Source organism: Lissotriton helveticus, chromosome 7 (genome assembly GCF_964261635.1).
Source record: "Lissotriton helveticus chromosome 7, aLisHel1.1, whole genome shotgun sequence".
Classification (NCBI taxonomy): Eukaryota; Metazoa; Chordata; class Amphibia; order Caudata; family Salamandridae; genus Lissotriton; species Lissotriton helveticus.
Genome location: NC_136068.1, coordinates 1,042,051,665 through 1,042,072,923, shown reverse-complemented (window position 1 = coordinate 1,042,072,923; position 21,259 = coordinate 1,042,051,665). Strand labels below are relative to the sequence as shown.

The 21,259-nt window shown below is 45.9% G+C and overlaps 1 protein-coding gene across 1 annotated transcript in view; it reads left to right on the top strand.

Annotated features, from left to right (window-relative positions):
- MRPL12 (mitochondrial ribosomal protein L12) overlaps positions 1-21,259 on the top strand; it is a 96,687-nt gene that overhangs the window by 44,164 nt on the left and 31,264 nt on the right. Inside the window, exons 2-4 of the mRNA XM_078653840.1 lie at positions 14,527-14,713; positions 15,358-15,438; positions 15,540-15,677. Of these exons, the coding sequence (XP_078509966.1) occupies positions 14,527-14,713; positions 15,358-15,438; positions 15,540-15,677 (406 nt within the window). The remainder of the gene's footprint in view (positions 1-14,526; positions 14,714-15,357; positions 15,439-15,539; positions 15,678-21,259) is intronic.

Genomic DNA, 21,259 nt, shown 5'->3' with positions numbered 1-21,259 from the left:
GGCCCACCTTCGAGGATGTCCACAAGGGAAACAAGGAGCAAAACCGCGTTGTTAACAACGGGAGCAGTCAAAGGTACTTTGGATAATTACTTTGTAAAAGCGGAGTATTTATTGATTGACGAGATTACTTTATTAGAGAGGCGCATATCGCAGGAAATAGACTGGGTGAGGAGATCTTCTATGGGCCCCCTGGCACAGGACCAGATACAAGACATGAGCATATTAATACTCAGTACACTAACGGGGGAAACACTGACATTGATAATACACCGAATCTTGATTTGACCAATTCTACTTCGCATACTAGTACAAAGGACCCAAGTGATCTTAGTGACCTGAGCTTATTAAATCTCCCACAGGCCCAGGCCCAAGCCCACGCTGCTGACTTTATCACACCATCTCCACTGGAAAGCGCATCTGTTGCGGGCAACATCACCGGTGGAGATGGCAACATGTCACAGGGCGCGAGAGAAGGAGCAATCCCAAAACAGAAAAAACAGAAAAAAGGGGCCCAAAGGAATGGGGGAAGGAAGACTAAGACTCAGAAATCCAACTCTATCCAGGAGGCTGACGGTCCTGTTTTGAGTATAATGGGACCTTCAACTACTGATAGACATGAGGACGCACCCATTGAGATATTACTTGTAGACAATACAGAACATGTCAACATGGACCCCTCTCGGACGCAAGAGGAAGACATCACCCTGGCCGACATAGGAACTGTGTTTAGGGCCCTATTGAGTCCACTTGAAGCTCGTCTAATTAAGATAGAAGCGAGGCTAGTGAACATCGAAAAATCCACGGTGCAATTGGCCGATAGCCTGAAAGCAAATATCAAGGCTGATGGGAATAGCGAAAGAGGGGGGACCGAGGCTAAGAATAAAAAGAGCACCTTGGTCATCGCCAAGGCGACCAGTAGTGTAGTGCCGCCGGTTCAACAGGTAAAATCAACTTTCACCAAAAATACTTCCATCAAAAACACTTCTAAGCAAGATAAAGCTAACATACCTATTTCCAAGGAGCCCTCAGCTCGACCTCCACACACACTCCCGACACAATCAAAGCCCACACAGTCAAAGGACAATTCCTCTGTCGCCAATCAACCCCAGGAATCTGTAGCACTAACTGATGAGGTACCAGCTAAAGTTAATAAGGCAAGGGTAGTTAACTTGCCCCCGGAGGCTATCCTCTACACAGTAATCCTAGCAGGGGTCCCAGAATTAAAAGCAACTTTTAAAGAATCTACCACCTCTTTAAAGAATAAGGTGGTAAGTTGGCTATCCATCTATAGACCACTCCCACAAGGTCTTAGGAGCGAGGTTTTGATGGTAAGAAGGGTCCCATGGGTGGGTAACACCAGGAAATCCATTAATGGAGACTGTGTCCTGGTTAGTTTCAGAGATCCGAGGTCCGCTTCCCACATTTGTGGCTGGTCTCCTGATGACCAAGAGAGTAACATCCAGCCCTTACCCCTCTCCTTCTTCAACCCGCCACTGACACATGTATGGGAGGAACAGAGATGGGATGGTTCACAGGAGAAGGTGGGCAGGCGGGATCTAAGAGCGAGAGGAGATTTTAATCTTCCAAGAACTAACTACCGATCATATTCCACATCGAATTATGTGGAGGAGGGATGGGATACTTGTTATGGGAGGTGGGGTGACTGGAGAGGCAGAGAGAGAGGTGATTATCGCCGCCCTAGAGCCCACCACCCCACATTTTTACCCTTATCAAATAGGTACCTTTGCTTAGATATGGTGGATTGACAGTATACCTGTGGCGATAGTAACCAGTATTCTTACTCACGGGAGGATAAGGAACCAGACATCAAATCCCCTAGACCCACCATTGTTTCGACGACAGAGTATGGGCAATCCGAAGCTATAGTGCATAGCTCGGAAGACAACCCGGCAACCTTTGACCAGCCCCTGCCCACCGAAATATCACCAGGTGAAGCACAGGGAGACTTGGGTACACAAATAATGTCCCAGGGAAGCCGGATTGACACTGATCCTCCAACTATTATTGCTTTTATCCCAGGTTCTCCGCGCCTGAAATTAATATCATGGAATGTGGCTGGCCTGGGTAATAAGGTTGGACTACAGGAATGGATTGCTTTTATCAATTCAAAAGATATATGCCTACTGCAAGAAACCTGGGCAAGGGATGAGTACTCTTGCCAGGGTTTCGCGGTATTTTCCATCCCCGCAAAATGGGGGGGAAAGGGTCGCCCTTCAGGAGGCCTTGTAACTTTGGTGGCTACACATTTGGGCTGTCAAGCCACCCCCTTTCCCCTACATTCAGAAGACATACTAGCAGTATTATTAGAATGGCCAAACTCCCTTAGGCTGGCGGTAATAAATGTATATTCGAGGCCTGTAAACACAGGACGAGAATCACCCACCATCGAGGAACTGTCAAACTTTCTGAATGAAATTCCTAAGGGGATCGCATACGTGGTAGGAGGGGATCTAAATTCTCACTTTGAGCCCCTAGCAGGCCTCCTGGATGGGTCCTCCTCTGAAGAGGACGCAAGGTGGTCAGTACCTCCCACGGTGGCTCCGCCGGCTAGAGCATGGACACCCCTTGCCTTACAGATTACTGCTCTGACTCTCAAATATAGTCTTAGAGCGTGCAATGGGCGTACCAAATCTGACAACCCAAGTAAATATACTTTTAATAGACCAGGCAGGGAGTCCAGATTGGATTATGTTTTAGTACAACTGTCTTCGTCGCAGCATATTATTGATTTTAAAGTAATAGAAAGAACGGACAGCGACCATAATCCCCTTGAGCTGGTCTACACCCTCCCTGGCAAGGAGGGTTTGGACCAATCCACGAGAGCGACAAATGTAGGGCTTTCGCTCGAAAATAATAGAAAAAGAATAAGGTGGGAAAAATTTGTGTCTGGTAGAGAGAATATTCCCAAACTTTACTCTAGACTTATTCCTATATTGGAAAAAGTGGGCGTTTTAAGCGAGGACCTTAGTACACCGGAAACTCGCAAATCACTAGGCTTGGCACATGAGGAACTTATTAAGTCTCTGGCTGTAGATCTTTTTTCCATGGGAAATACCAAGGGTGGTAGACTTCATCGTAACACCTGGTACAACGCCACGTGCCGTAAGGCAAAGGGGGATCTGCTGATTAGTATTAAGAAGGGCAAAGGAAGGCAGGAGATACAGGCGAAAAGGAGGGAGTACAAGACATTGATCACGCAGGCCAAGATGGAGTGGGACCAAGACAAATGGGAAAACCTGTCAAATGCGCTGGCGATTAGGGACTTCCGCAAGTTTTGGAGAATTGTCAATACAGGATCTGAGTATCTAGTATCGGCAATAGAACCAAATAATGCACCTGGGGTATGGAAAGAACACTTCCAGTCCCTCTACACAGAGGAAACTGGAATAACACGTTACACTCCCCCTGAAACCACAACTCACCCCGAGGGCTTCCCTTTTACTGAAAGGTAAGTACGAGTGGCTATCGCACGTTTATCGGCAGGTAAGGCTCCAGGGTTGGATGGTCTTCCTGGCGACCTTTTTAAACAAGAGCCTGACGTCTGGGCCCCATACTTGCTGACAATATTTAATGCCATCTTAAAGGGCATGGAGGTTCCCAGTACTTGGCTGGGGGCAGAGGTAGTTCCGATATTTAAGAAGGGCTCGCCTCTGCCCCCAGCCAATTACAGGCCCATCAGCCTAATAGATGTCTCCCAAAAACTTTTCGGTAGGCTCATCCTGGATCGTCGCCAGAATTGGCTTGAGGAGTCTACTATTCTGAGCCCTTACCAGGCGGGATTCAGGAGGGGGGTGTCCACAATCGATCAGATATTCCGCCTGAGTCTTATTTACTGGAGATCTGCGCTAATCGAGGGCGGCAGCTTGTACACAGTTTTTGTGGACATGCGAGCCGCCTTCGATTTGGTGCCAAGATCCAGGTTATGGAATGTCCTGGTAGATTTGGGTATTCCATTGGATATTCTTGCTATTCTGATGAAATTGCATCGGAATAACTTTGCCCGTGTCAGATGTGGAAAAAAAAAGTAATTTAACCGAAAGATTCCCCGTTGACAGAGGGGTGAGACAGGGCTGTGTGCTTGCACCGACCCTGTTCTGCCTCTTTGTGAATGGGGTAATCGCCCATCTGACCGGGATTCATGATATTGACGCCCCCAAACTGAACGGCTGCAGGGTGCCCGCAATTATGTTTGCGGATGACACCCTGTTGCTGTCGAAATCCCCCATGGGAATACAACGCATACTGGATGGGTTTGTGGATTTTTGTATAGGGAGGGGTCTTGAGATTAATGTCAATAAAACAAAATATATGATCTTAAACCCCACCCCATCATCACGTCCCAATCCCTCCCTAGGCTCAGCGCGGCTAGAGAGGGTATCTACATTTGAGTACCTGGGAGTAACCCTTAATGAGCACATGACCTGGGGCACACAACAGGTTAGGGCAAACATGAAACTGGTTCAGATAACGGGTGGAATTTCCAGGATGGCGAATAAATCACCTTATCGCCCTCTTGGCCCTGTCACCCAGATCTACAAATCCCAGGCAAGGGGGGCAGTTACCTATGGGGCTGAACTATGGGGCCATACCTCTGCTAAAAACTTAACAAATACAGAAAATAAATTTATCAGGCAGTTGGTAGCTCTTCCATCAAGTACCCCGTTAATCCCATTGAGAATGGATCTGGGCATTAGGCCAATTGCAGATGAACTGGGTCTAAAACCACTGACTTTTTGGCGGCGTTTATGGAGTAGTCAAGATCTTACCAACTACAGAATGGAGTTACAGGAGTTTTTAACTTTACCGAAAGTCTCCAACATCCCATGGCTCGGATATATAAAAAGCTCATGTGAGAGCCTGAACTTATTAGAACTCTGGACCGATCCGGCTAACGCAAGCGTCAGGATTTCTCGCACAGCACTGTCAAAGGTTTATTATGATCAAAAGCTGGCTAACACTCTGAGAACAGTGCGTGAGGGATCTTTAACACACTCATTTATCCAAAGCAAAGACCTTTACCGAGTGGAATGTGTTCTGGATGGTATAACGCCTGTGCTGACCAGAAAGTTATTTCTGCAATGGAGGTATGGCACACTCCCTTTTAGATCATTCACTAGCTCATGGACTTCCTCCCCGATTACTGAACACTGCCCGGCATGCGCCCACCCCAAAGAAAATGATCTACATGTGGTCTTTTTTTGCAAAGCCTACAAAAGAATCCGGAGATATTGGCTAATTCCACTTTTAAAAAATCTGGGATTCAGACAGTTCTTGCCAGCGTACAGAATTTTAAAAACTGAAGTGTCTCCCCCAATTGTGTTCGCAGTGGCAAAGTTCCTTACAGCCATGTGGTTTACTCGCAATCGTTTCTTGAAAGCAGAACTTGCTCTTCATACAATTTAGTTTTGCCATTTATCCTTGAATTTTTATGTGATGATGAACCGACTAATGTGTAATGGTGTATTTTACATTAACGCTTTTAATGATTTTACTGTCTGTATATCTTTGATGATCGCTAGATTGAAATAAAGATTGGAATGGAATGGATTTTTATATTGTTCTAATACCCTGTTGTTTTTCCCCATTCATCTTTTGCTTGGAGGGCAGTATATCGGCATAATAGTTTTTGCGTAGCTATTGTTGTGCACCTGCTTTGCTATGAACTTTCCTGATACGTTTTTTTCGAATGCATTTTATTATTTAAATATATATTTTTAATAATCACATCATAAAAATGTGGTTCAAGTTACATCACTTCTTTCTCCGAAAATATTTATTGTGAGCCTCCTTTACTAGTTTCTCAAGTTTACTATTGATTTTCTTTTTACATCTTTTATCTATATCTTTCGTTATTGTTTGTGCTCTGTCCCAAACCATATTGATTCTAGCGATCTCTTCATTAAAAAAAAATTAAAAAATGGGACATTTGCCTCCTCTTTCATATACATTTTATTAAAATATTATCTTTTGGCCCACTGGCGTTTCATGACACCATACACGTTCAGTTCTATTGCAGAATGATCAGAGAAGCCTTTGGGATGACTTTGACATTGCTCCAACTTTAAATCTGACGTCACAAGAAAGAAGTCTAATTGTGCTGATGATTTATGACTTGTGGACCCATAAGTATATCCGAGCTTACTCTGGAAACTCGATTTCTTTGGGTTAATTAAATCTAGATCCTCCTTAAATGTGACAAAGACTTATGCTGGTTTCATTTTATTTGTCTTCTATTATATGTGGAAGAGTCTAGAGCTGGCTGTTCTGCAAGTGGCTTCTGGTAATTTATTAACAGTGGTTCTTATTTCATTTCATCTCTGTTTGTACCATTAACTCAGGCTCATCTACCTTCTTAATCGGTTTGCAAGCTGTTTATTTCCATTTGTAATATTATTGTTTCCCATGGCCAGGAGGTGCTTGAATAATTTGTATATCCCTTCGCAGTTGAAGTGTAGCAGTAGCGATCGTTTTACGGCTCCACCCATTTCTCTGGTTGATCTGAAGTAGTTATTGAGGTGGCCTGACCCACACAGCTGTCGCAGAGTTGAGTAGCTCGCTGTGATGTGCCTTGTTTATATGCTGGCATTAGTGCCTGGGCTAAGTACTCGTGTGCAATACCTACATACGTGTTCCCGTGCTTGCTTTTCATGTTGGACAACCTACATGATTGCTGTTTCTCCTGTCTGCTGGGCCTCCGGTTTTCACCTCGAAAGTACAGTGATGTCAGGCAGAGGAGCCACTAGGGGTGCTTGAGCACCCTTGTTCTCTCCTTGGGTGCGTGTGTGAGTCTAGCAGTGGGTGGCTACATCCCAGCTTCAGTGCTCCCATTGCCAAGAGAACTGCTCTCGGTTTCTCCAATAGGCAGGATGACCTGCCCTTGCCAACACCCACTCCTGGAAGAATGTCAAGGGATATTTGGGCAGGTGTGCACTTGCTGTATCAGGCTATGAGCCGATCACCCTTCATCTGCACGGAGTCTCTAGATGACAGTAGCGGCTGGTGTCAGGGAAATGTGGGGTGGGGTAGGGTTGTGGGGAAGCCGAGGTTGAAAAAGAAAGGAAAAAACGTACCTGCCAGTCTCCTGCTTGCCGCTATGCTTGGAGGTCTTCTCTTCCTTTGGGCACGGGCTGAAGCTCCCAGCTTCTACTGTGGCCAATCCAAACTCTGCTCTCACCATGAGTGCAGCGTAGGGATAGGTCGGGCGCACTGGTTTTGCACTCCATTGGGACCTGGGATCCTGTGTCTTCTGGTCTCCCCACCCAGTATCACAGCTGGGCTGTAGCGATATCCGTGTGCATGATGGTTTGCCCGACCTAAGATGGCCAGCCTCCTCCCCCTGCTGCAGAGCTGTGGTCTGGCCCCCAAGACTCTGCCACAGGACGAAAAATAAAATGATCTGCATTTATATCATTTAATTTTTCGTTTGCCTCTGAAGGCAGTGGGTTGACGCTTTTCTGCCATAACTAAGGAGCCACCATTGCTAGGTGAACCACCGATGGGCTGCGCACGAGTTTGATCTTCCATGAGGAGCTATTCTTGTCTCCAATGTGCGTGGCTGTAGAGACCGGCTACCTGACTCCCTACTGGTGGCTAATTACTGCACACCAAACATTCAGTCACTATTGGTATTGACCATGAGCTCCTATTCATATATCCCCTGGCCATGCCCTGCCGGAGGGTGCTTGCTGCGGTCATTCCGTACCTTTTGAGCCTGGGTTGCTCAATTCAGGATCCATCAATTATATAATATTACAATCATATGGCTACTCCCATGTGTATAGTCACTGTCGAGGAATTCCATTCAAAATCCAACCCACTATTAAGCGTAAAAAAACTGCTAAGTTTTGAAAGCGACTATGTGTCTCTTGTAAGAGAATAATATTTGGGCTATGACTTAAAATCCATTTTTCTATAGCTTTTGGTTTGTGCCCTTTGTTGAGGTAATTTACATAAAATGAAATTAACTTCAAATTATCTTTTGCCATAATTAGTTAGCTCTAATTGTATAGAGCTTCATAGTATAATTCTGTTATTCAATAGAGACCTTTTCTATCATATGACCATAAGATCATGGGAAGACGATGAATGGTTAAGGTGCAGGATGTGCTAATCTAAAGCTCCAAGCCTAAATATGTGCAAAATATCCCACACATGGTGAAAATACGTGCTAATAGGTGAATATGCGTTAGACTTATGTGCAAAAAAAGCAGGCGTGCAAAAAATGCATCTGTTCAGATCTGAGGAAGAAAAACACAAGTAGGCCTCTATATCAGAATCAACAAAAACTGGTTTCTTAGCTCCCCCTGCCTGTAATATTTCTGCAATCGTTCAACAGTCGTTCTACCCCTGAACTCCTAAAACCATAAAGGGGCAGGGGAAAGTATCTTGCTAGGCGAAAGTTACTCCTTGCATCAGTAACAAGCTATGGCATAGGCAAAAGGTCTCACCTTTGGGGCCTTATACGTATTTAGCCATGCAGCACTTTTTCCTGGGCGCTATATCTGCTGTTCTTTAACATGAAAGCTTTGACACTAATTGGCACATTATAGAACTACATTGAGAAGTACTTATTTAAAGTGTTATTTTTGTACAACTGTTAGCCTGAACTCGCATATCTGGGAGTGCTTTCATACGAGATAATGAAGAAAAGAGTTTTAGGAAGAAAATGATTCGCCTTCTAAAACAATTTAAAGGAGGAAGCCACAATGCGTCCAGGTTTTCTGGTTTCACTTTACCAAGTGTGCATTGAGTTATAAAGTGAGCAACGAAAATGAGACCCTATGACCTACTTTTGAGTAAAAAAATAAAGACTGAGTATGGTGTAGTGGGTCCCCCAAAATATGTGAGCCTGGTGCCGCTGCACTCTGGTGCAAGGACACTGGCCATGGTGTTGGAGGGCTGACTGTCACAGGCACAGCAGAGCGCTGGCTGATATACAAATAGGGGTGCAGGAGTAACAGCTGTGGTGAAACTCAGCTGGTTATGGTTTAAGACGTGGTGCAGGAGAGATGGCTATGGTATAGGAGAGCACTGATAGTGGTGCATTACCTGAACATTGACATGTTCTAGCCCTGAATGTGGTGTAAAAGTGCTGTCGAAGAAGCACAAGCACTGGCTGTGGTGCAGGAGCGCTGTGCAACTGGAGCGCTGTATCTGCTGTAAAAGTGCTGCACCTGGGCGCTGGCTGTTGTGAATGACTGGGTTGCAGCTTTCTGAATCAGCACCTGTGCTGTTTGCCATGAACCCCACAATGAGGTAAGCACGTTGAGATGTTTGTGCCTGTGGGGACCGACTTTTCATCACCAGGCTCTGATTCAAAGCAAGAGAGGGAGAAGACCAATAGAAAGGACGAGAAAGAATAGGATAGCAAGGCGAAAGAGAAAGCGCTGATTAAAACAAGCATTGAAAATGCGATAGGTCTCGCCTTTTATTAAGTTAGCCATTTGCTTTGCTAATGGTATTGTATAGCAAAGCAAATAGCTTTAACTCAATTAAAGGCGAGACCTATTCCATTTTTAATGCTTGTTTTATTCTTTTTGGATTACACATTACAAAATGCTTAGGCACAGAGACTGTCCAGGCATGGGCTGCAGGTATCTCTTGGCTATGAAATGGCCACGTCATTGAATGTTAACCAAGTTTAATATGTTTTGTGCTAACATGTGGCAGTCTCGTTTTGGTCTTATTTTCCTTTTTGTAGCAATCGCTTGCAATATATAAACAAATAATTTACTAGTGTAAAGCTTCCGACAGCACTGCATATGGATTTTGCCAATGCTTGTTTTAAAAGGGCGTAACGGATCCCAAAAATAGCCTTTGAATCAAATGTAAACCCCCAATTCCTCACCCACCGCTAAACAGAACAGATTGAAACCCATGTAACAAGCGCCCCAATGTGTCTGTCTCCCTCGGAACTGAGGCATAATAGCAGTACGCCGCTACTTACACACAAAAGTACCATGTGAAGACCAGCTTTTTTTCCAAATAATGACATGAGATAGATGGATGGAGAGAGAGAGGAAAGGGTGTTGTAAACGACGTAACAGGGTGCCAAATGTAGCTCGATGCAGAATACACAATGCAGATAGACAGAAAATTGCAGACAGAGGGTGAAGAAAAAAAGTATATGGAGGTCATCAGTTGGATAAGATGCATGGTCGTAAACTGGTGTAGATGGTGACTGGCAGCACGAGAGTAAGCAGAATCGGTGTAGCTAACACCAAAGGAAGACTTGGGGGGTGGGGAGTTGGTTGCGGAACGAGGCAGTAGATTGCAGTTCAGTAATGCAGAGAAAAAAAGAGCTTGCAGCAAGACGGGACGCAGAGAAAGTTACGCGCAATATAGGTGGGGGAGAGAAACGTCCAGTGTGTACACAGTAATCGGAACTACAACAGACTGATGAGTAAAGTACAGAAGAGCATTGTCAGAAGCGAGAGCGTGCAAGCTTATTAAAGTAAACAAAGATGGCGTCTGGCTGTCCACATCCGTTTATCCGTGCGCGTGCATTTTTTGTCCGTCTGTACGCGTGCGCATCTAGCTTTCAAATCTGAATTGATTGCAATAGGCCCTCGCATGGCGAGAACAGCGCATGCGCGCTGCTAACGCCAGGCGAGACCTAAAAAGAACTTGCGACTGTGAAATGAAGAGAGCTGGTGAAAAACGTGGTAGAAGAAAAATGCACCTGGGTGAATCGAGACCAGGTGGCATTTGTCTTAAATTGCATGCAGTCAATCCTGTTATGCATTACAGCTTCTTAATAGCAGGAATAAAATATCCCAGTTTTTACGGTTCCTCTAAATATTTTAACAGGGACGGATGAAATCCTACATTAGTCTTGTCGTGTCAGGAATCCTTGAAATGTAAAGAGATCTTACCGGTCTCATTGTAAATGTGCCTCAGAACAAATGCACATCACCAAACTAGAGCCAAGAGGCCACGTACATGTCAGGTACACTTTCCAATAACGTGAAATCTAAAATATCTAAAGATCTTTCTCCACTATCTAAATCCGTAATGAGGCGTGGACTACCTGGACTCCAACAGACGAACACCCTAAACCCGCACGGAGAGGACGCCCGTGCTCAGATGACATTAAAAGGCTACACAAGTGGCAGAAATATGTTTTACAAATATGCCCAAATGCAAACCAATATTGACAATGTCTGAAAAACGTATCATTGACGTAATTAGCACAGTGCTTATTATACAACAAATTCTGGTATCCAATTCAGGCTGCAAATAATGCAACGGATAAATTGCAGAGGTGGGAGGCAGTTTACACTTCCTCAAAAATTATGCTTAGGCCAAAGTTACACTTCTCTCGACACACACCATCAAAATAATAAATACATTTGGAGTCAATGAAAATACTTTGGTGTATATTTAAAGAATAGCTTGTGCGTTTCATAAGTCGCACCCCCTTCTTCGGTTTTAAACAATACAGAAAATTCTAGAACACTTGCTATCAAGTGACTTTTTTTATTTATGCCAAATGACATAAAAATTAAATATTCATATTCTTGCGGTATAGGTGTTCACATAGACTACAGGTGTTACATTTAAAATATCGCACAAATAAAAAAATTGACACGCAAAAACAAAAGTGAATGGCTCCATTTAGTCTAGCTTCTCTGAGATGCTCTGTCAAAAGAAAAATATAGCAGTCTCCACTGACCTTCTAGCTTTTGTTCAAGCTTGATTTGTTTGCAGTAAATTAAACATTCAGAACCACAAATCAGACTACTTCAAAACAGAAATTGTGAATCCTCTTAATAGTAATTCCATTTCTCGCACTATGTTCGTAGGTTTTTTTCACACGGCTCAAATCGCCTTTCCAACATGGCTGTCATTTCCAATTGCACTGAACTACCCCTCCGTCCTAGTCCTAGCCCTAGGTCTTGCAAAAATATGGGTTTCACGTACAACAAAGAAGAGTGTCCTGTTGTGACATCATTACAATATTTGCATATCCATGACCCCGCGTTTTCAGTAGAATTAAAGGTAATGGTGTTGCAAATACTATTTGTTAAAATGTGAATAAGTGTGAATAATTCACTTTACATCAAGGACTACATAAGAATCAGTAGCAATAGACTAACTCACGTTACCATTACTTTGAAATATAATGATATGTAGACTTTATATATCAGCTCGATCAGCTTCAAGTTTGTGCTCACTTGTGCAGCACATATACTAAAATTGGAATTTGGAGTTTAAGTAAACAGTGAGTGGGCGCTGGGTGGCAGATGCACCCATAGGAGGCTTGTGGAGAGGACCCCAGTCTCCTGACTACTGCCTTGACCCATAGAAGCACAGGGCATCACCTGGCACACAGAGCCCCCACACATGCTCCATTATGACATAACAAGAAGAACAAGATAATGGAGCACGCATAGCCAATATCATGGAGTAGCGTGCTACTCTCCGAATGAGCTCTTCGAGGCATCGTCTGGGGTAGTCCGCGCTATATAAATGCAATTTCAAAACAATACAATATGTGAAGAGCTGTACAGAATTTTTCTTTAAAGTGCCTGAACAGAAAGTAAAATAAAAAAAAAAGAAGCCTACAGGTCCTGGGTCGATACTCCATGGGAGTGAACGAGGTGTGAAAAAGAGGGATCAGGAAAACACATGACCTACTAGAAAGCACGAAATTTGAAAAGACCAGTGATTTAGACAGAGTGATGGTAGAAGTTCAAGACCACAAAGTACATACAACAGATCATCCTGACAGTGCAAGCGCTGTCTAGGCTCGACCTAGAAATGGCCAAAGTCACCAACTATCTCGTTCTCAATACTGGCAATGATAACTGACCAAGATCGGGTTTCCCAATCCACTCTTTCCCACCTTCTGGCTAGAATAACCCCAACTGAATCTAGCCCCAAACTTAGCCCGGCAATCATTCATCAGGGTTTTACAAGGAGAAGAAACGCCAGGTGCAAAATATCTGGCTCAAACCAATGGTTCCTCCATCCCACTGCATTTTGCAGCAGTTAAAACAACAGCATATATCTTAGGAGCGCAAGCAGAGAATGTCAGATGAATTGCCATCTTTGCATCGATGGAGAAGGAACCATGGACTCCAAGAAGCGGAAAGTTTTCAGCACTCCCAGCAGCCCCCCACAAGACTTAAATCACACTTTGGTGGTACCCCTGCTCCTCCTTGAGGCACCACAAGAAACACAAATAGACAACCCTTCCTGCCCCCTCCTCATTTCAGATGGAACACTATTGGGTACTTCTGCCAGCAAAAATACATATTATATAAACAGCCTTTCCCACTGTACTTTGAGTCTGTGGCATCATGCCGTTGCATCCTTTTCCTTTTTCTATTTTTTATTTTCATGCCCCGATCCCACCTTGGACCCAACTGCTGTAGAATTTGTTACAAGCTGCGTGGGAGAACCCCAAGGGCCCAGCGACCTTACTGATTCTCCATGTGCAGCTCCTTTCATCCACAGGAGCCAACATCTTGCTTTTGAATCCTACCGCGGCAGGAGCAGCTCTGTTGTGCTGGGCACGGGCATTGGTGGATTACAAGCCTAGCTAACTGTTCCCTGCCTTGGGGATGAGGTCTGTGAGTTAGAAAGGGGCCTAAAGTAAGCACAGGGAGGTGAATGCTCCGTCCCTGAAGAGAATACTAGCTGAATGATTGCACTGACCCCTGGACCCAGCCCACCCTGTGGGTAATTCAAAGACAGTGGCAGCTGGCATTTACCAGCGGTGGAGGGGGGTCTGTCGGGGGGGAGGGGAGGGAGGGGAATGGAGTGAAAATAAAATACACTTACCTGTCTGCCGCGCTGCTGCCACCTCCTCTCAGTCCTCTTCGCCCTCAGGGCACAAAGCACTTGGCTCCTAGCCTCCCGATAGCCAGTCAAATTGGCCTGAGCGCCATGGATAGGCGCTCAGCCAGAGAATGGGAGGCTGGCATGTTCTCAATGCAGCCTGTAATGCAGCCTGCATGGAGAACATACAAAGTGCACATGCCGGTTTGACCGGCCGAGAGGGCCGGCCAGTGTGTCATGCGCACTTGGAGTGGGCAAACCACTTATCACCTGCCCTGCTGTGTGAGCAGTCCCGCCCCAGCTGAGCAAGGACATAAAAATAAAATGTTAACAATGAGTTATCATTTTATTTTTACCTTCTCAGTGGGGCAATGCTCCTCCGCCTTAGCAGAGGAGCCGCCACTATTCAAAGAACTCTGGCGGGGGGGGGGGGGCAGTTCCTGTCTTAGATTTGAGATGTTGAAGATTACCGGCATGACCTTGAGGAGGCCATCACTATGTACATCCCTACCTGTGGTATGTGACGGCGAGTAGGGTCCTTAATGGGTTGGGTCACAGGAACATTTGTTCTGCCTTTATTTGGGTACATAGGGAGTCGCAATGGTAGTAACTTGTACTTTTTTGTCTTGTGTTTCATTCAGATCCATGCAGGTTATGCAGCGATTCATAAATGAAGGTGAATAACGCAGCTCATGAAATTATTTTGTTTGCATTTGTTAGGACAGAGCGGCAGAGTCTTGCTGCCCCGAGAACCCTCACAACCACCTGCGCTTGGAGAAATGATGCATTGGCCACCCCTCCTTTAGACAGTGCCCCCAAGATGTATGCACCTAAAATCCAACAGCTAGTGGATGACATTGCTGGCCTGACGCTGCTTGAGATCTCCGAGCTGAATGAGCTGCTAAAGGTATGTGGGGTGGGGGCTATTCAGCATACACACCAGTTCCTGTTACTAGGGAATTGAAGGATGTTTTTTATTTGACTCTCGGTGGCCAGGACACAGTTGACTACAAAGCGCTGCCTTGACCAATATGGTGGAAGAGATTGGGCCATAGTGGCTAAGGTGCTTACCTAGATAGTTGGATGACGGGATTCAAATCTCATATCTAGACCAAAGATATTTATGTTTCTGGCCAACTCGCAAACGTGTAAAGAAAAACTGTTCATTGTAATGCCTAGGACTATCGGTTATAAAAATCCATTGCTGCTCACACACTCCTCATTTCACTCTAATTTCTGTATTTTAATGTCCGATGCCCTGCACCCTCAATATTTTTCTATTTGCATCACTGCACGTTGAGTTCTCCTGCCACAATGAAAATATCCCATTTAAAGAATTGATTTGCTTCTGAAACTATATCTGCATTATATCAAGTTCCCAAAATAAGTACATATGTCTTGGTCAGCTACTACCTTGAAATAGCTGAGAAGGGCAAAGGGGTTTGAATAGCACTGAGCACTTCTTGGCTCTGGAGTCTATGGCTTGAGGTTTTACTTCGAAGTGTTCTCTTTCTCCACGTGAATTTGTAGAATTTATTTTCTTTCTTCTAGAAAACTCTGAAGATCCAGGATGTGGGAATGATGCCTATGGGAGCCACATTGCCAGGAGTGGGAGGACAGCAGGCCGCCGAGGTACAAACGAGCACTTATCGCTGCATCAAAACAGCATTACTCACTCAACTGAGTGTTGCCCAAATGGTCAGCAACTCGTAACTGTATGTTCATTTCTACAGGCAGCGGAGGAGGAAGATACTCCAGTGAAGACTGAAAAGACTCAATTTACTGTGAAACTGACTGAGTTCAGTGCAGCAGATAAAGTGAAGTTGATCAAGGAAGTAAAAAATTGCATGCAGGGTCTTAACCTGGTGCAGGTGAGTAGAGTGATGCAACAGTGTTCAGGGACCTTGTTGATGTGAGCACTATATTACTTTTTTTGTGTAACAAAACCTACAGTGGCATTTGTCCCCAGAAGTTAGCTCTGCTGACAAAAGGCTGCTCAGAGTGAAACCCCCAACCTGTTTTTTTTTTTAACACAAACTTTATTGCATTTTTATATACAAGGAAGTACTACCATCCGGTACCGATTAATGAAATATATCCATATAGTCCACAAATGGATAAGATCAAATGCCGATACATGTAAGATCGAGTTTAGAAAATCAGGCTAGATTTACATTTGGTATTGAAACATCAGACAATCCAATCCTTAAAGTATAGCAAACAACCCTGGCCCACTCTGCCCCCCAACCTGACATTGTCACTGTATAAATAGGTATGTCTGTGTGATGTAAATGGATCGTGATGGCAAAATGAGAGCATAGCCCTTAGGGATGATGTTCGCACCATGACCTGACGTCCAAAGCGGGGTAACTCATGAGAGCTAGTCTGTGGCATGCGGTGACATATGTACGTGTATCTGGATGGTGCAGGAGAGTACAGGGCGCACCACCTCTCTCGGTGTAAATGCGGCAAAAGGCTAGGAGGGTTTGGTCATCCGACAGATAATACACTGCTAGTGACTAATTAATCCTCCTGGGATTCTTGAGCTTCAAAAGATTCTAACAGTGCATCCCACTCCAACGCTACAGGTCACTTCCGCAAGTCCCCTACACTCCTCCCTACGTAAGGCATCGCCTTTCGCCAGTTCCAGTGCTCCATTTCTGTGTGACATTGGGAAACTAGGGTCGTCGCCGAAGACTTTCCGTGACTCATCAATAGAATTTTAGCCAGTAAGAGCACTAGGTCTGCAAAGCGCACCATCACTGGTGCATTTGGGTAGTGGGTATAAGCCTAGGATGCACTGTTCCACCTTTTGCCAGCGATCCCAGTCAGCCAGATCTGAAAGTGCAACTCAGATGTCTGTCCCGTAAGAGGATAGTGAGAGTCAGGCCAACAGCTTGTGTACGAGATCAGCATCTGGAGCCCGACAGCTGGTGCATGCAGGGGATACTGCAGGGAATATCGAGTGTGGTCTGTGTGTTGTAAGGTAGGCACGATAGAGGATGGAAAACTGGATTAATTTGAATCCGGAGTTAAAGGTGACTTTTTTGGGGGTATTCAAGGAGGAAGGACCTGGTCCGTTTTTCATTTGGCTCACAGGGAGTTCTGGAAATCATCAGGTGTGAGCAGAGCCCTCTGTATAACCATCGAACCAGATGGCTGCCGTGTGCCATTGTGTTGACTGCCTGGACAAGTTTTTTTTTGCCTGGTTCGGCACCATCTGGCACCCAGTGTTGGCAAATTTAGCGCCTATGCTGGCATGTGTTAGAGCTTCTGGCATGTGTTAGAGCTTCTGGCAAACCCTGGACATGTGAAAAGTCCGAGTGACACAGAATCTTGCCTTCTGCTAAAAGAGCCCCCACTGTTGTCACACTGTTGTTCCCGGGAACATAACCTCACTGGGAGAGCACCTGAAGATGTTGGGAGGCTGCATAATGGAATGTTGAGGGCCTACGGTATCCTGGGGGCAGTGTAGCTCAGTGCCATCCTTCAAAATGCAAGGGCAACTCGCAGTAGTAAGGGTCCAGAAGATGGTAGGGTGGAATCCGGGCTGAGGAGCCTGTGCCGGGTGCCCCCGTCGAGCATGGTGTTCGAGTAGCCGATTTGTGTAAGGTTATGGCCCCCTAACAAATAGGAGAGCCCATGCAGCTGGCCTGCCAAGCAATAGAATTTAAAATCTGGAGCACCAAGCCCGCCTTTGTCGGTGTGGTAGCTGTAATTTACGCAGGCTAACCCTATGACAGCCATTTCCCCAAGCTAAATCAATCAATAACTTGTTAAGTAGTTTAAAAGTCCGGGCTAGAACAAGAACTGGGAGATTCACAAAATTGTAAAGAGGTCAAGGTAGCAGGACCATCTTCGCTAGGGTCAGGCGGTGTACCACTAATATGGTAAAGTGATCCAGAAACTGTTTTTTGAGATTTAAGGGATGGGATTGTTTTTTGGAGATTGCCTTCCAACAAGTCCAGTGCCCTATGATATATCTGTAGTCCTAAATAGCAAAAAGTGTGGGGTGCTACCTCGCCAAAGGGGAGAAAGGATCTATCATAGGTGTTCTCAAATGAGAGGGTGTGAGTTTTGTTAATGTTGAGGCGGAGGACGGAGAAATCCCAGAGCATGGAAAACAATCGGGAGATCTCAGCCATTACTTTTCGGGGGTCCCTCATATACAGTATCATATTGTTGGCTTTTAACGTTATCGCGTGTCTTGTGGGACCTATAGGGATCCCCAACCCTGTGTATCTTGCCAAATTCCTTGCGTCATGGGCTCAGCCCCAAAAAAAAGTAATGGGGACATTGAACAGACTTGTCTGGTGCCGTGAAATATCTAGTATGAAGGAGATATGTGGCCCCGTCCATGCCCTCAAGGTGGGAGAGGTGTACAAAAGTTGTACCCAGCAACTTTAATTGGAGAGAATGCTAAAACTTGAGGGCTTCAAGCATAAAGTCCCAGCCCAGTGTTTTAAAAGCCTGTCTGAGATCTAAAGAGAGATATCTGGCAATGATCTGATGTAAGCAGCATATGTAGCCTGCGCACCAGTACTTTGTTCAAGATTTTGTATTCAGTGTTAAGTGAAGATGAAGGCTTGTAAGAGTCCATGTCAGATGGGGCCATACCTGGTTTTAAAAGAGAGATGACCTATTCCTGTCTAGTAGTGGATAGTAGTGTTCCCTCTGCCAGAGTGTACTTGTAGAGCCGTTCCAGTTGTGGAACCAGTCGTTTAGTGTCGGTAGTATAAAATATGATGGGCAGGCCATCGGAACCTTGTGTTTAAGGGCCTCGCAAATTTCACCTGGGGTGTTAGAGGTTCCCGTGGCCTCCCTGTCCGTAGCTGATACTTTGGGCAGCGTCAACCGCTCTAAACAGGACGGTATGGCTGCTGGGTCCTTGGCGGGGGGGGGGGGGGGGGAATGGGGGAGAGGGGGGATGGGGGGTTGCTCGGACTGGGTAGTATAAAAATCACAAAATGCCACGTTGATCTTCACCTGGTTGTTAAGAGTGGCATGCTGCTGCGTGGTTATAGTGAGGATCGGAGTGGGTAGATGCACAGGGCGAATCACGCAAGCCACCAGTGCAGTGGACTTGTTGGCTTCAGAATTGCTCTTCTGCACATAGGACTTATAGTCAACAATTGTCATGCCATCAAGTAGCTCAGGGTATTCGATCCTGGTCTCTTGTAGCCTTGGTGCGTGTACATCATCTGCCACTGCTGCCTATTCAAGAGGGTCCTACTCTGGTAAGATCACGAAGAATCATTTTGCAGGTGCCTATGACTGCATTAATTGCTGTCCACTGCACCACCACCATGAATACCGCCCATGTAACCAACTGAGAAGAGGCCGTATTAGAGTTTCCTCCGAAATGGATATTGATTGTTCCGGCCAGGGTCGCCCGGAAAACACCATCCTATAGGAGCTGCGGCTATATGCGCCAGGTGGATATTGAAGTTGGTATTCTGCCCCATGATAATGTGATTTTCAAGGTGTTCTGGTCGGATAGCGTTTTCCCTAGGTGTAACACTAATTTGGAGTGAGGTAGTGTAAAGAATCCCATCAAGACATGGGGGAGAATAAAACGAGTATTCACCATGCCTGCGTTCCAACTACGTCATGCGTCAGGGAGGGTCTATCCCTCTACCCATTGCTGTAGGGCCCTGGCCTGATGCACCAATCCAGCTCTTAGCAGAGGGGGGTGGGAGCGGTCCAAGTGGATATCTACTACCGCATTGAAGTCTCCTCTTATAACATAAGGGTAATGTGCCCAGTCCACAAGGACCGTGAACAGGTGTGTTATTAAGGTGTCCTGTTCCGAGTCGTCGGAGTTGTCTAAGACTGAAAAAGGAGTCCCTGCACGCACCCAAATTGCTGTGCCCTGCGTGAGTGCAGAATAAGAGGTGTGGAACAGCTGAACTCTCCATCTCCTACTCAGTAAATCAATCAGGGAATTTGTAGAGTGCACTACTCACCCATAGGGTCTCACGGTGCTGGGGATTTGGGGGGAGTTCTGGTTGTTCTGTAGTATAATGTCTAATTTGGCCAATGGGGGCTCACCATCATGTTCAGTACACAGTCCTCCGGCGCTTTTGTGGAGGAACATTCCAACTAGGTGGACTGGAAGTGAGAGTGGCCAGGGGCCTAGTTGCTTTGGCTCTGGTGTGGCCCATGTTGCATGTCTCCCAATGACAGCGTGTGGGGAGGTTAGGGACCGGCAGTAGTGTGTCACGCCTCAGCTGCGTAAGTGATCGCAGGGCCTGCACATCAGTGGTTCATCCTGCTCCCGAGAGCCGTGCGGCAGTTCTACCCTGCATTGTAGATTGAGGGAAGGCTGTGGCGTCGGCAAGTTGTGCACTCACTGCCCGTCCGCACCACTCTAGGTGTGTGCGAGTTTGACCAGTTTGTGTGCTGGGTTCTGTGGGGACACAATTTGGCCTCTGAAAGGGTAATCCCGGTCACTAAGCCTGTAGTAGGTGTTGTCACCAGCCTCTGTGATCTCAGGAGCGGGGTCGGCACGCGACTCACTCCCCGTGCGGTCCTGTAGTTGTGGTAGAAATTGGGGCAAAAACCATTGGTGCCGCGAGCCCGCAATGCCTTTAAGCGTGCACACCCCGCACAGATCTCTTGCCAAACTGGTCCAAAACTCCTCCCGGCCACTCCCAGGAGTGGGACCAAACTGCTTGCTTCTCCTGAAGCCATTCGCCTCGTCACCACTGGCGTCTCACCAGTCTTATACCCTACTAGACACCCTCCGAAATGCCTGTATTTATCTGTTTTAAAAACAACATATAAACAATAGACATTGTCATCTACAATGCCAATAACTCAAACTCTCGTAAATGCGAGACCTATTGCATTGCAAATGGTTTTTTAAAAAATTCTGCCATTGGGGGTTCAGTCATTTTTAGGTCTCGCCTACGCAACGCGCATGCGCTGCTTAGGAGGACCTTTAGCTGTTGCTCTGCTGTTTTGGGAAGCACATACTCGTGCTTGTTGTGGCATCCACCTTGCGGGAGCGAGCAGCGGCGCCCATGCTAAATGGCTGTTGCTCGCTCCCACAAGGCGGATGGTGCCACAAGCCTGAGTGTGCTTAAAAAAACAGCTGCTGCTTATAGCTCGATCAATTTCACGGCCGCGCGGCCAATGGTTGTTTATGGGACACTTCCGTTCAATGCATCCTCTCGGTCACACTGCCCATGTTCTGCCTAAGCTGCTTAGACACATTCTTACTTCATGCACAGATGCTCATCAGCACTCAAACCAATCAATCCGGTTTCCACAGCATCATCATGCCATTCTCATCCAAGTTCTCGCTGCCACCATCAATGCCACTGTACGTCCCTTCTTCAGTCCATCAACTTTGGCACCTCCTGAACTTCTCACATGCTGACACTTATACAGATATTAACCACAACAGAAAAGTAACTATAAAGGGAGAGAATTCCGCACCAATACCATG